Below are 15,049 nucleotides of genomic sequence, written 5' to 3'. Positions count from 1 at the left end.
GACTGTGCTGGGGACCGGGTGGAGGACTGTGCCGGGGAGGGGGTGGAAGACTGTGCTGGGGACCGGGTGGAAGACTTTGCTGGGGAGGGGGGTGGAGGACTGTGCTGGGGACCGGGTGGAGGACTGTGCCGGGGAGGGGGTGGAGGACTGTGCTGGGGAGGGGGGTGGAGGACTGTGCTGGAGACTGAGTCTACCGTGCTCATTCCACATCCCTGAGCAAAGGACAGGTGCCAGCGGGGCCAGGGCCCAGGCAGGGAAACTCACGAGGGCAATCTGACCTTAAAAAGGTCCAAATATGAAATGAAAAAAACAACAGCCTGGGAATGCTACGGTTAGACCCACCATTAAAATTGCCCAAATCGGATAAATACAAACAATAACCACATAACCAGTTTAATAAAAGCAAACCAAAAAAAAATAAAAAAACAAAAAACTGTTTCCAGCAAATGATAAACAAATGGATACACACACAAATGAGCGAAGAATAACAGCAGCAGCCATTTCACCAAAGGGAAACAGGGCTTAGAAAGCAGACAGGGGAATCGTGCCAGTGCCCAGAAGGCAGCCACACCCAGCTGCACACAGCGTCGTCACGGGGAGCTAGTGTGCCGCGCTCCCTGCGCAGGGCTGGGACGAGGCTGGACAGGTTTCAGGAATCACTTAGGCAAGAAGCATCCCAAGCCATCATGATGACTGCCCCTTTCAGCTCAGTCAGTGCCCGATATTAGGACCAAAGTGTTAAATAATAACAAAACATCAAATCGCTCTATTAACATAGATCTTGCATTGTTATGATAGCTTAAAAAACGGGGAGAAAGCTAAATAATGCGATACCAAGGGAATGGTAGAATACAGGGTCCATCACAAATGATGAGACATCAATTCAATGGGACAGTATGTTGACATTTAAAGCAACAGTCGGCCATGCGCAGTGGGTCGCACCTGTAATCCCAGCACTTTGGGAGGCCAAGGCGGGCAGATCACCTGAGGTCAGGAGTTTGAGACCAGCCTGTCCAACATGGTGAAACCCTGTCTCTACTAAAAAATACAAAAATTAGCTGGGCATGGTGGCAGGCACCTTAATCCCAGCTACTTAGGAGGCTGAGGCAGGAGAATAATTTGAACCTGGGAGGCGGAGGTTGCAGTGAGCCGAGACCAAGCCATTGAACTCAAGCCTGGGGGACAAGAATGAGATTTCTCTCAGAAAAATAAAAAATAAGTTAAAGCAACAGTCATGGAATCTACATAGCGAAAAGCCACGATATAGTCGTAAACAAAAAACAGTATACAGAACGTGTTTGCCATACTTTTCCTAATATGTGTTTATTTCCTTCCGGTCTTTTGCATACGTCATACTGAGGGAAATCAGACTAAAACACTAATAGCCATTTTGGAGGCATTAAGTGATTTACAAAAATATCTTCTTCTCATTTTTAAAGCTAGGTTTTATAAACTTAAACATTAAATATTTTTCCTAATAATTTCTGAAATCAGTACTGTGATCCAAACTATATTCGTGCCTTCCCTTCAAATACTTTTTAGTCTTAAGTTGCCAGGACTTCAAAAGTGGCAGCCAGGGAGTCCCTCCTGTTACTTAAGACATCAGCAGACACCAGGCATCGTTTCCATTTTATACAAATGATGAAAAGCTCAAAGTCGCTGTTTTTCCCCATTTCCCTAAATGGGTGTTCAAATTCAGGCTACATTGGAAATTAATAAATCACCTCTACAGGAGTCAGAGCCTCAGACAAATACAACCGATCAACCAGTACAGCCAAGCAGAGATCACTGGCTGACCTCTAATACTATCAATCAACACCAGGAAGTTGACATCAAAATGGCCTTTTGGGGCCGGGCACAATGGCTCACGTCTGTAATACCAAAACTTCGGGAGGCCAAGGCGGGTGGACAGCTTGAGGACAGGAGTCTGAGACCAGCCTGGCCAACACGGTAAGACCCCTTCTCTATTAAAAATACAAAAAAATTAGCTGGGCGTGGTGGCAGGCACCTGTAATTCCAGCTACTCATGAGGCTGAGGCAGAAAACTGCTTGCACCCAGGAGGTTGCAGTGAGCCAAGATCATGCCTCTGTCCTCCAGCCTGGACAACAGAGCAAGACTCTGTCTAAATAAATAAATGGCTTTTTGGGCTCCCTCTCATCTCCTTTCTCCCCTTGCTGCCTAACAAAAAACTTGCAGACCAGGCATCTGTCCCTGGAGACCAGGGGGCATGGCCTCCTATGTAAACGGTCCCCACTAGGGGCTCCTGCGGGCTGAGGAAAGGCCCTGGCTGGCAGGACCTGGTTCCCCTGCCTGCCGCAGGGGGAGGCAGGGGTGGGTGAGCGCTGGTGCCTGCAGGGCTCCGGGCAGGTGGAAGGAAGAGTGACAGGGGGCGTGGGGTAGACACTGACCTCATAGATGAAGTACACCTTGGCCCCCACGTAGATGCCCATGCGCACCACAGCACGGACGGCAGCGTTCATACCTGCAGTGGAAACAGGAGCAATAGTCACTGAAGAGCCTGGGGCAATTCTGGCTCTGCCGCTAATTACCCATGACCATGCGTACGTTTCGTAACCTCTCAATGCCTCATCTCCTAATATGAGAAATGGGTACACACACTCCTCTGGGATTAGGGGAAGGACTAAAAGAAACAGCCAACATAATGCAACGTGCCCCTGTGCCCAGGCTGAATCTAAGAGCCCAGGGTACTTTCAGTTCAAAACATCACTCTGGACTTGATACGAATTTGTAGGCCACTCCATCCAACTGCAAAACAAACTACAGAATAGGTGTTTATTTGCAGCTAGCCAAATTCTGTGTGTGTGTGATTTGAGGAGATGAAGATGGATTATCGCATCACCAACTACCAACGTAAAAAACAACAGGCAATGGGCTTCAACAGAAAACAAGTCATGCAATGTTATGATCAGTAAAGTTAAAATAAGCCGGTGTATTACAAATAATCATACCTCATGAAGATAAAGGGAGGCCCCCCTTTAGAAGAACAGTGTCATACAATGTATAAGCCTGTTTACAATGTATCACAATATGTGTCTGTTTACAATATATCATCATGTAAGTCTGTTAGCCTCCATCCCGCTCTCCACTGCAGACGGATTTGGGGGAGCTGAAGTCACTAGTGTCTTGGAGCCACCTCTGGACCTGGAGGGTCTGTCTTGCTGTCGTGGCTAACGAGCTCAGGCCCATCGGGAGAGGAGTGTAAAGGCACTAGGGCTGCCCGCACAGCCATGCAGCGCTGCTGCTGAAGGATGAGAAGCACCTGAGCCTTCAGTGCCTTCGCTCCCAAACACACCTGACAGCACCAAGCTTCCTCCTCCGCAAAGTTAAATTTCAGAAACAGCTGTCAGGACTAAAGATGCTGCAGTTCGTGGGCCATGAAGCAAGCGATGCTTCCGTCAATAAACCACAAATGACTGGACTCTGGTCCTGCAGGGGCACCTGGGACACAGAGGCAGGTTATGTGCACTTGGACAGCGACCGGCTCAGAACACACTTAAAAAAACCTTCAATTACGCTGGGCCAGGTTGGCGATGCTGGAGTCGCCATGACCTCTGAAAGTTCACAATTCTGAATGAGAATATCTATTTAGCTGAAAAAGCTTGGGGATACATATTTTAGAGGTAAATGCATGTTTACTATGTATCTAATATGCACATGTACGTATGCATATATATATATGACATAGTCTTATTTACTTTATATTCAAACCTAGTTTATAACACAAAGAATTCTAATGACCTGCTGATTAACTAGTGGCCATCTCTCAAGAACATGAAACTCAGCATTTCAAAATGCAGGTCATCTCACCCTGAACATTTCCTCCCCACACTGTACCCTCTCTCTCTTGCCGAACAGCACGACTTTCTTCTCTGTCGCTGGTGCTGAATGCTACTGACACCCTTGCTGGCTCCTGCCTATACAACTGACAGCTGCTCCCAACACTGCCCCTGAATCCCTGACTCCCTCTGACATGAGCCACTCTGTGGCCAGAAGGATTCCAACAGTTTTTTCTCTTTCGTTTGCTTTTATGCAAATAATTTATGAATATATTCTCCTTGTTTAGAAAAAAAACACAAATGAAGTAACGGCCACATGAGCCCCACCCCTTGGAGAGCTGGGTGTGGGGCCGGGGCCTTGCTGCCGGGCTGTGTGAAGTTTCACACTGATTATTTCTTTCTACACTTTGATATTACGTCCGAGATGTTTTCCATATCAGTTTCAATGTTCTCTTCTAAAGCACAAATATGACCGCGTTCCTCCGGGTTCCCAGGGCTACGAGAAGAAAACCCAAGTTCCCCTGAGCTCCCGGCCATGCCCCAGGGACCTCCCACCTGCCTGGCAGCACTTGGAGGCTCCTGTCCCTGAACCTGGGTGGCAGTCCCACCAGCGCTCCGACGCTCCGACGCTCTTCCTCCTTCCTCTCCTCTTTGGCTCTGGCACCTCCCAGGAAGAGGGCCTGGCTTGCCTCCCACCTGATTCCATTTATTCCTGGCAGGACAAAGCCCCCCGCCCCCTTGGTCTCACACCTGTGGGACGTCCTCACCCATCTCTCCCATGGCCGGGCTCAGCAGTGCCTGGACTCCTCAACTCCAAGGGTAGAGGCACAGCTCTGGTTCCAGGACCTTCTGCTCTGCTCACTCTACTGGATGAATGAACCATCAAACACTTAGCCCGTGCCAACACTGGGAAGCAGATGATGCCGAAACACAACTAAGACCCGATGATGGCCCCTCACCCCTGCTCCTGCTCCTCCCCTGCTCACCCCTTCCTCCCCTGCTCTCTGAAGACCTCATTCCCACCGGCCTTTCATTAAGGAATGATGAAGAACTCGGGGATTTTAGAAAATGTTAAGTGGAAAGAAATAGCAGAAGGAATACAATTCTTAAAAGCTGGACATGAGGCCAGGTGCGGTGGCTCATGCCTGTAATCCCAGCACTTTGGGAGGCCAAGGAGGTGGATCACGAGGTCAGGAGATCGAGACCATCCTGGCTAACACGGTGAAATCCCGTCTCTACTAAAAATACAAAAAATTAGTCAGGTGTGGTGGTGGGCGCCTGTAGTCCCAGCTACTCAGGAGGCTGAGGCAGGAGAATAATGTGAACCCAGGAGGCAGAGCTTGCAGTGAAGTGAGCTGAGATTGCGCCACTGCACTCCAGCCTGGGCGACAGAGCCAGATTCCATCTCAAAAAAAAAAAAATAATAATAATAATGTAAAAAATACAAAAAAAAAATTAGCCAGGAGTGGTGGCAGGCGCCTGTAGTCCCAGCGACTCAGGAGGCTGAGGCAGGAGAATGCTGTGAACCCGGGAGGAGGAGCTTGCAGTGAGTGGAGATGGCGCCACCGCACTCCAGCCTGGGCGACAGAGCGAGACACTGTCTCCAAAAAAAAAAAAAAAGCTGGACATGATACACAAGGTGACCCCAGGAGACTCCTGTGCAGAGTAGAAACACACCCCAGCACTAAAGTCAGTCCCTGAAGTCCCTGCGGGATTCTCCCCACCCCCCACCCCTGGGTCCACCTGTACCCACCTGGAAAGAACAGGGACACCACCCCACAGCAGGAGCTCACCATCGGCGGCCGCGGCACCCCCGGTAGCTGGGACACCCCAAGAGTTTCACAGGTGGAGAGGGAGCCTGGGAAGGTGCATTTCTAGCAATTTCCAGGAGACGGGACACCACACTTTAAAAAATACACAATACTAGGTCCTGAAAGGACTTCTATTCACTTGCACGTTGGTGGGATGGAGCCCTACATTGCAAAGGGCTTTTCTTCACGTGTCCTCCTTGAGCTCAGGGGCTGGCAGCACTTGGTGGCACCTAGTAGGGAGTCCCTTGCTGACTGCACACCCACAGCCAGAGCCCTGGCCCGGATGATTCTCACAGGAAGCCCGCAGAGCTCCTGACACCTCCCTGGAGGGATGAGAAAGCTGAGGCTCTGAGGGGGATAAACTGATTACTGGAAGGTAACGACCTTAGTGAAGTGGTGAAGCTGCAGTGTAAACCCTAGTTTTATTTCATTTTAACTTTCAAGACTTCCTGATTTCCTCTATTACAATACCTGTGCCTTAGAGTCACCAGTGGGAACTTGAAGGAAAATAATGCCTGCTGAGGCCAGATGCTCATTTAATTGCCTGGGGGTGGAGCCTGTTTGGTTCTAAGCCTTCCCTCTGAACTTCTGAATGGTGAGGACTGCAAATCAGCTGCCTCCTGCTGGGCCCTGCAGGGTGAAACCTGAGGAAGCCCCAGGAACATTCAGTGAGGGGTTAGGAGGGAGAACACGGGTGGATGAAAAGCAAGAAGGAAATATACCAGCATTCACTGGCGGGCTCTGTCACCCACAGGACAGGGATGAAGACGTGCACACCTGCAGTGCGGGCTTTCACAGCCTGGCAATGAGGGCTTTCAGCCTCACAGGTAAATGTCACCTGTTTCACCACCTCCTTAGGGCTGTTCTAGGGCCCCGGCACACAGCCATTTGGGACAAAGGGCAGTTTCAGTGTCTTTCACTCCACGCTCAAGCTACAGATTGTCCTTATAGCTCAGGTATCCTGGGGGTAATCCATCTCGTTTTGTTTTGGTTTTCGGAGCCCAACCCAAGAATCAAATAACTTTCCTAAGGATTTCCAGGAGAAAACAACATCTTCCCACCAAAGAAGAACCTTACCATTTGGAAAAACACCTCTTCGTAATTTGCAAAAACCCCAGTTTTCAGGGAAGTGATAATCTTGTCATGAGAACCAAAGATAAAGTTGGAGATAATGAGGGAGTGGTAAAATAGGAAATATGTGGTCATTACTCTGACCAATTAGTAAATCACTTTCTTCATATGCCATACTTTTTAACAGCTTCTTACTAAACCACAGTGCAGGTAAGAGAGTCACAAGACGGCTTCTTCCTTGAGTCAGAGTCATCCCCGGCCCACACCAGGGCCTAGCAAGAATGACTTAGGTCACCCTGATTTCCTGGCTACTTGGAGGAGCTGGATTTCCCAGTTTACAAATCTCAGCTTCCTGGGATTCTGCTCTGATAAAATCTAAATTGTTTTTTTTTTTTTTTTTAAAGAAAAAAGTAGCCCGGGCGCGGTGGCTCAAGCCTGTAATCCCAGCACTTTGGGAGGCCGAGACGGGCGGATCACGAGGTCAGGAGATCGAGACCATCCTGGCTAACACAGTGAAACCCCGTCTCTACTGAAAAATACAAAAAACTAGCCGGGCGAGGTGGTGGGCGCCTGTAGTCCCAGCTACTCAGGAGGCTGAGGCAGGAAAGTGGCGTGAATCCAGGAGGCGGAGCTTGCAGTGAGCTGAGATCCGGCCACTGCACTCCAGCCTGGGCAAGAGAGCCAGACTCTGCCTCAAAAAAAAAAAAAAAAAAAAAAAAAAGTAAGGAATAGGCTGGCCGCGATGGCTCATGCTTATAATCCCAGTGCTTTGGGAGGCCAAGGCAGGCAGATCACGAGGTGAGGAGATTGAGACCATCCTGGCTAACAGGGTGAAACTCGTCTCTACTAAAAATACAAAGAAAACTGAGCCGGCCGTGGTGGCATGCGCCTGTAGTCCTAGCTACTTAGGAGGCTGAGGCAAGAGAATCGCTTGAACCCGGGAGGCGGAGGTTGCAGTGAGCCGAGATTGCGCCACTGCACTCCAGCCTGGGTAACCGAGCGAGATTCCATCTCAAAAAAAAAAATAGATGAACTCAAATGAAATAATCTAGGTCTATCCTTTTACCTCCTCCGTTGTCTGGAGTAATCAAGCTCCCTGCCTCGCCCTCTCTCACAGCACTGAACTGCTTTTCCTGAATTTTCCCACACTGCTGATCACTCACTTGTTAATTTCGATGCATACATTCTTTTTGAGAAAGTCAGTTTGCCGACTCCTCCCACTGGTTTGTCAGAAAATGAGCTTACACTGCGCTGATCTCACTCCTGCCAAAACACCTTCTAGGGGTCTCTCCTTTGATAATGTAGGGATTATGTAGGCATGGGGAGGTGGGATACCAATGGGGGATTCTGTCAATGGTGCTGTTCCCCCCTCCTCACCCTCGCAGGTTCAAAGTCATCGAGCCGGGGGCCTCTCTGACTATCTGGACTGTGCAGACCACCGTGTCTTCCGGTAGGGTCAGGGGAGGGCTTGAGATAAATCTGTAGGGCTCAACCACCGGCCCACTGTCCACCTCAGGCGCCCCAAGAGCCATCTCTACCGGGCGCTATGTGGATGCATCGGTGACAAAATGGAATGCCTCTGGTCCTGGCGGAGCTTGTTCCGATCAAGACAGACCCGAAAGCAAGAAACACAGTGAACAAATGCATGATGCCCAGGGGTGGATGGCCGTAAGCACTGAGGAGAAAAATAGCAAGTGGGGTGGGGGGTGTTAAGAGGGTGGAGGATGGGGAAGGGCTGCCATTGACAATCTGAGAGCCTGCAGACCTGCCTGAGAGTGACGTTTGGGGAAAGAAGGAAAGGGAAGAAGGTGAGGGAGGTTAGCTAAGTGGACATCTGGGAAAGAGCTCAGGCAGCAGAGGGGCTGGGGCGGGGGCGCGCTGGCAGCCTGCTGCATTCCAGGGTCCTCTGCATGGCTGGGACGGTATCGGCCCTCCCCTGCACATCCCTCAGGGCCTTCGCAGAAACACATGGGGACCTATGTACAGGCAGCACACGCCACCCATCGCCATGACCACACTGTCCCTCAGAGGAGCCGCTGGCCACATGTGTCCCGTCCACATGGAGATGTACTTGAAGATTCTTTACACACTGGGTTTCAAAGACTTAGTATGGAAAACAGTGTAAAATATTAATAACACAACAACTGATTGTTATCAAAATAGTGGGCTGAATATAAAATATAGTTTTTTTTACTTTTTCTTTTTCTTTTAGATAGGGTCTCACTCTGTTGCCCAGGCTGGAGTGAACCGGTGCAGTCACAGCTCACTGAAGCCTCCAACTCCTGGGCTCAGGCAATCCTCCAACCTCAATCTCCCACGGGACTGGGACTGTAGGTGTGCACCGCCACATCCGACTAATTGTTTTGTATTTTTTGTAGAGACTGAGTCTCGCCATGCTGACCAGGCTGGCCTTAAACTCCTGGGCTCAAGTGATCCACCTACTTTGGGCTCCCGAAGTGCTGGGATTACAGGCGTGAGTCATGGCACCCAGTGTCACCCCCTCCCGGCCCGCCTTTCTTTAATGTGGTAACTAGATCATTTAAAATTGCATAGATAACACAGGCCACCCATGCAAGCCTCAATCCTGGGAGATGCTCCCATTGGAGAAACCTCCAAGAAGCGGATCTGCTTGGATTTGCAAACGGCCCCTCTGGCCCCAGGGGGATCTGCTGTGCAGAGCTGCTCTGGATTCGGCTCTTCAATACTGCCCTTGAGTGTACTGTGCACCTCTTGACTTTCGACCAGCACAAAGCTCCTTATTAAACGCTGACAAAAATTCCTTCCATTCCAGATGCCATAATGGATTCATTAATCTCCTATTGATAGGTTTTTGCTGGTTTTCCTACTTTTTGCTGTTCTCAGTTTCCCCTTCCATCCTACTGGGCTCCGAAGCGTTGCTTCAGAGATTTCCATTTTATCTTATAATTAAATAATATGAACTCTACTGGGGGAAGAAAAGCAGCCCATCACACTGGTATTAAGCCTTAATATCATTTTTGCCATCTTGACTCCTATCGCTATAAAAAGTCATTTTCTGTTCCCCTCACAAAACCACCCAAGGAATATTGCTTCAGACACCAAAGGTGCCCATGTGGGGCTCAAGCCTGGTGTCCAATAAATATGTGTGTCATTGACCTAATGCATGTCCAGTCAATTGAAACCTCACACTTCTGACTTCGGTTTGAAGGGACTAATCTTGAAGTCTTAACAGTTTATACGCATTGACCTGAGGATATTGGAAACTTTTGATTAGAGAGGGTTGAATTCCTCTAAAGGACTTCACGAATGAAGAAGACAGCTAGAACCCCTGGTTTCCTGCTGCTCAGTGGAGATTCCAGGCGGGAGGCAGGCAGCAAACGCTTGCGTTCCTGTCAAGCGCCAGGCGTGGTGCTGGGCGCGAGAAGGACACCAGTGAAGACACAGCTACACGCAGCCCTGAACATGCCTGCTGCAGCCACAGGGCCTGGCCACACCACGGAGCTCTGTGAACTCAGGGAAGCCGGTACACCTCGGGCATCCCTTGCTCATGTGTAAAGTGGGGATAAGTCAGTGCCCAGGATCACTGAGGGCCTGCCACATAACAGAGTCACTAAACACTAGCTATTCTCACTAGGATTGGAAAGGTTGAAACTTACTAAATTTCTGTGAACTTTCTATAAATACTGTATTGATGTTCACGTCACCACAGGCAAAAAGGACGCCGCTTTCGCATCCAGCCCACCCTCAGGATGCACCTGGACTTCCCAGTACACTCAGCGCCACCAGGCACCAGGCCCTGCAGAAGCCACAACCTGTGACGAAGACAATGAGTCACTCTTGGTGTGTGGCACAGCGTGATGTGGCGGTGGACACTTAGTCATGGTCAGTCCGCGATCCAGAGCTGTGGAGCTTATTTTAGGTTGAGTGAAAATCAATTTAAGTTTCCAGACATGTCTTGGGACAACAGAAGATACCCAAAGAAGCAGGGAAAAAAAAATAAAAAACAGAAACCCACAGCCTGAGACAGAAGATACCCAAAGAAGTAGGAAAAAAAAAAAAAAAAAAACCCAGCCTGAGAAATACTTTCTTCATTCAAGGCCTGGGGAGTCACGAACATAGGAAAGAGATTTTCAATTTTATATTATAATTAAATAATATGAAACTCTACTCGGGGAAGAAAAGCAGCCCATCGCGTTGGTATTAAGCCTTAATATCATTTTTGCCACCTTGACTCCTATCGCTATAAAAAGTTATTTTCTGTTCCCCTTACAAAACCACCCAAATAATATCTGTGTAATTTTGAGCAAGTTGGGTTTTGCTCACTTTTGAGCATTAACTAGAATAAGGAGCTTCACCAAGAAAGGCCCCTGAAAAGCATGGTGGAGGCCTGACATGATGGCTCAGGTCTGTAATCCCAGCTCTTTGGGAGGCCAAGGCAGGAGGCTCACTAGAGGAGGCCAGGAGTTCAAGACCAGTCTCAGCAGCATAGTGAGATCCTGTCTCTACAAATAATAATAACAATAATAATAATAATAATAATAATAACAATTAGCTGGTCATGATGCTGCATTTCTGTCTTCCCTGCTACTCAGAAGGCTGAGGCAGGAGGATCACTTGAGCCCAGGAGTTTGAGGCTGCAGTGAGCTCTGACGGCACCACTACACTCCAGCCTGGGTGACAGAGCCAGACATAAGTACTCTTCGTGGTCTAAGGGAGAGTACAATATTTGGAATTAGGATCTGTTTTGCTCCTACCACAATCACGTACGCACCTCATGCCCTTACCTAAGTTTTTTTCTTTGTGAGTCTTTCTCCCCACTTCCAAAATGAGGGCATGCCTCTCTTGGGATCATGTATCTAGGCTTGGAGATAAGAATTGTAAAGCTCCTAGTACACAAAATATTTTCAATCAATGGTAGCTATGGTCATTTTAATATATGGAATTTTACCATAATTTCACATCTGACAGATAATTCCCCTGAAATTGATACTTGAATGTGAATGTGTTCTCTGATCTCCAGCTACAGGCAATAGTCTTCTATGTCAGGGAAAATCAAGTACTAATATAGAATCAGAATAAAATGGCAAAAAGAATGGGGGCACAACAGATAAATTCTCGAGGAATAACCTACTTACTGTAAGGATTTGTAAATCTGTGGCAGCTAAGACCAGGCCCTCTGAGCACATCTGGAGGTGAACTTCCTTAAAAGAAATGCGTCCAAATGCTCCAACAGGTTCGAGATCATATCTCGGAAGGGTAAAGCTCTTTACAGAGTCTACAAAAAAATTGTGACTTCGGCTCTGCCGGGGAAAGAATGCCCAGGCGACCCGCCGTGGCGGGCTTCCCCAGGGACAGCCCAGGTGTGACCCATGTGGGCTCAAGGCCACGGTATTTGATGCTACCTGCAGAGCTGAGGGCAGCTGTCTCCCATTAACCCGAGGCTGTACCAACCAAGCCGCGTTCCCACATAATACTGGTTTCCAAAGTACCTTTTTCCCCAGAAGAGGCGTGGACTTACTAACCTTCAATACGTGTAACTCCTCCCAGGTGGCAAAACCAGGGCAACGGAGAACACGGCGATTCTGCCAATGTATCCTAATCTCACATGCCTGTACACAAACTCCCAAGCATTTTAGCAAGCTTTTGGACATGGAGCTCAAAAGAATGACCCATAAATATTTTCCAATACATACAGCATCTTAATGTTTTTTTCTTTCTTTTTTATTTTTTTGTAGACACTGAGTCTCACTATGTTGTCCAGGCTGCTCTGGAACTCCTGGGCTCAAGCGATCCTCCTGCCTCGGCCTCCGAATGCACTGGGATGACAAGCATGAGCCACCGTGCAGGACCCACAGCACTTAAATTCCAAAATCACCTTGAAACCCTGACCTTCCACCCGCCCTGGTGGCTTCCAGAGGTCAGTTCCTCTTCCCGTGCCAAAGGTTTCTTGTCTTTCGCGGCCCGGGTAAGGTCACTCCAGGTGCTCCCTCTGCTTCTGAAGGCCTTTGACTGAGAAGCCACTCTGGGTCCTGTCCGGACCCCAAGGCGGCTCCATTCGTACTCGCACATCTCCCGGCCGGTTTAAGTCACGCTGGCCAGGCTCTTTCCACTTCACTCTCGTAATTTCTCCAATCCCAGCCTCTGTTGCATCACCTTTTCTTTCTCTGAGAACCCAACCCTGCCGGAGGAACGCTGATGCTGGGATCCTTTAACTAGAACGCTAACGCCAGAGCACTTCCCAGGGGCGCTGGGGGGCGGGCTGCGGGGCGGGGCCTGGCGCTGCCACCAGGGTCTCCCGCCGAGGGCGCTGGGCCTGGGGAGGCTGCGCTGCTGGCTCGGGGAGCGCGCGGCGTACGGATGTCGGTGCCTGGGCGCACGGAGACGACGGGCCGGGCATCACGTAGGCGCTCGCGGCGGGCGGGGCGGCGCCCACAGCGCCCCAACCTGCAGCGCCCGCGCCCGCCCCGCGCGCTCAAGGGCGAAGGGAAGGTCACCGGGGCAGTGGGCTATGGGCCCATCCCCGCTCCATCCTTGTGCAGTGGGCGGTCCCGAAACGGGAAGAAATCCGCCATCCGGGCCTTTCCACGCATCTGCGGCAGGAGGAACCGGGAAAATAAAAATCAAAACCCAGCTCCGGGCGCGTCGCGTCTCCAGCCCGCGCTATCGCTAAGGCTCGCAGGTAGCGTTCGCCTGGGAAGCGCCGATCTACCCGCCAGGGGCTGCGCGGCCTGGGGCGCTCCACCGTCCGGGCACCGGCGCCCTCACGTGCACCCGGGGCCTGGGGCGCGCAGTCTCCACCACCTCCCGCTCTTCAAGGTTAAATGTCCTCCCGGCGCGCCCGCGTCGTGGACCCAGACTCGGGCCCCTCCTGGAGAGCCGCTTCCACATTGCAGGGCAGGGGAAGCCCAGAGCCCGCGCCGCGGCGCCGCTGACGTCCCGGAGTCCCCGCTTCCTGGTCCTTCCAGTCCGCGGAGGCTGGAGGGGAGGGCCTGGGACCCATTTTAGTTTTCGGTTTTGTCACGAGCCGGAAGGCGACAGCACATGCGAGCGCAGGAAACCCGTTTTAAAAATCTCCCAGCGGAAACGCGAGGGGCTGCCGGACCGCCTCGCAGACGCCAGGCGGGAACCCAGAGCAACCCCGCCGCGTCCCGCATTGCAGCAGCCGGGACCCCGCCCACGCCGCGCGGGGCACGAGGCGACAGGAGGCGCGCGGTTACCCGACCGTTTCTTCCTCGACATGTTAGGGGGTGGCGTGGGGCGGAGTTGGGGGGCGGGGGGCCACTTAGGAAGTGATCGCGCTGTACCCACGCTTCGGAGGGGAAGCCCGGCCCAGTCCTACAGCTAAGAGGCAGAACGACCCCCGAGGGCGCTCCAGGCGACCCCCTCTGCCAGGCTCAATTTAAAACATAAACCGGAGGGGGTGGAAAGCTCACTATCTTCCGGATGGAGGTTCCTACCGCCATGTCCCTTCCTCCTCCGCCCCACCCGGCAAGGACCCCGGGGCTGCCTTGCCGGCTCACGCCGCCCCGCAGGTACCCCTGCCGCTCCCGGGCACGGGCTTCTCCCCAGTTCTCCCCATCGCTTCCCCGCTCTTCTCCCCAGTTCTTCCCATCGCTTCCCCACCTTTCCCCGGGTCCTCCCATCGCTTCCCCCCTCTTCTGCCCCGTCCCCCCATCCACTTCGGCCTGTTCTCCCCTTCTCCGTCCCTCCCTCCCTCGCCGCTGGGAGGGGGGCGCGCACCTTGAGCATCACCGCCGCTGGTCAGCACGCCGATGGCCTTGCCGGCCCCGGAGAGGTGCTCCAGGAACTTCCGCAAGGAGCCCTTGGGGGCCCGGGAATCGTCCGCGTCCATGGCGAGGAGGCCGAGGGCAGCCGCTAGTCCGGGTGCGCAGCAGGCAATGGGGACCCTGCCCGCGCGCGCCCGACTCGGAACCGCCGCCCCGCCCGCGCCCCCGCCCGGCGCCAGCGCCAATGGGCGGTGACGGGCGGGGCCCGAGCGCACGGGAGGGGCTGCGGGAGCGGGGGCGCGGCTCGGGGCAGGGGCAGGGAAGGGGCAGGGGCTGGCGGGGGGATGCCTGTGGGCTGGAGCACCTACGCCGGGGTCGTCGTAGGTGGGGACCGCGCTAGCGGTGTGGGAGGCCGCAGAGGCGGGGGTAGCGCCACAGGTGGGCGGGGTCCCTGAGGGTGGGGCCGCGTTGCTGATGCGCTAGCCTCGCGGGTGGGTTGGAGGACTCTGGTTGGGGGCTTTAGAGATGCCCGGAGCTCCCCAAGTGGGGGCAGGGGCAGCGTCCGGGGGAGCGGAGATCGCAGGGGCGCGGGGTCACATCTTTTGCGGGGCGCGCCAGGGCGTGGCGGGATAGAACGCGGGGAGCGTCTCCCGAGGGGGCGAG

General features: G+C 52.2%; 1 protein-coding gene and 1 pseudogene across 5 annotated transcripts in view; both read right to left on the bottom strand.

The window, feature by feature from the left end:
• The window catches only part of LOC112617401 (ATP-dependent 6-phosphofructokinase, platelet type), a 61,525-nt gene extending 46,893 nt beyond the window's left edge, over positions 1-14,632 (bottom strand). For 3 of the 5 annotated variants that reach the window (XM_025374167.1, XM_025374168.1, XM_025374171.1), the window contains exons 1-2: positions 14,400-14,632; positions 2,410-2,483 (exon numbers count right to left, since the gene is read on the bottom strand). In XM_025374167.1, the coding sequence (XP_025229952.1) occupies positions 2,410-2,483; positions 14,400-14,511 (186 nt within the window). In that variant the 5' untranslated portion in view covers positions 14,512-14,632. Of the gene's footprint in view, positions 1-2,409; positions 2,484-12,720; positions 12,838-14,092; positions 14,137-14,399 lie in introns of those variants that run through there. The other 2 variants (XM_025374169.1, XM_025374170.1) reach the window with 2 other exon arrangements.
• On the bottom strand, positions 12,872-13,644 carry LOC112617403 (annotated as a pseudogene).
• Positions 14,633-15,049: the final 417 nt, after the last annotated feature.

Source organism: Theropithecus gelada, unplaced genomic scaffold (assembly GCF_003255815.1).
Source record: "Theropithecus gelada isolate Dixy unplaced genomic scaffold, Tgel_1.0 HiC_scaffold_16163, whole genome shotgun sequence".
Taxonomy (NCBI): Eukaryota; Metazoa; Chordata; class Mammalia; order Primates; family Cercopithecidae; genus Theropithecus; species Theropithecus gelada.
This window is presented reverse-complemented; position numbering and strand designations above follow the sequence as displayed.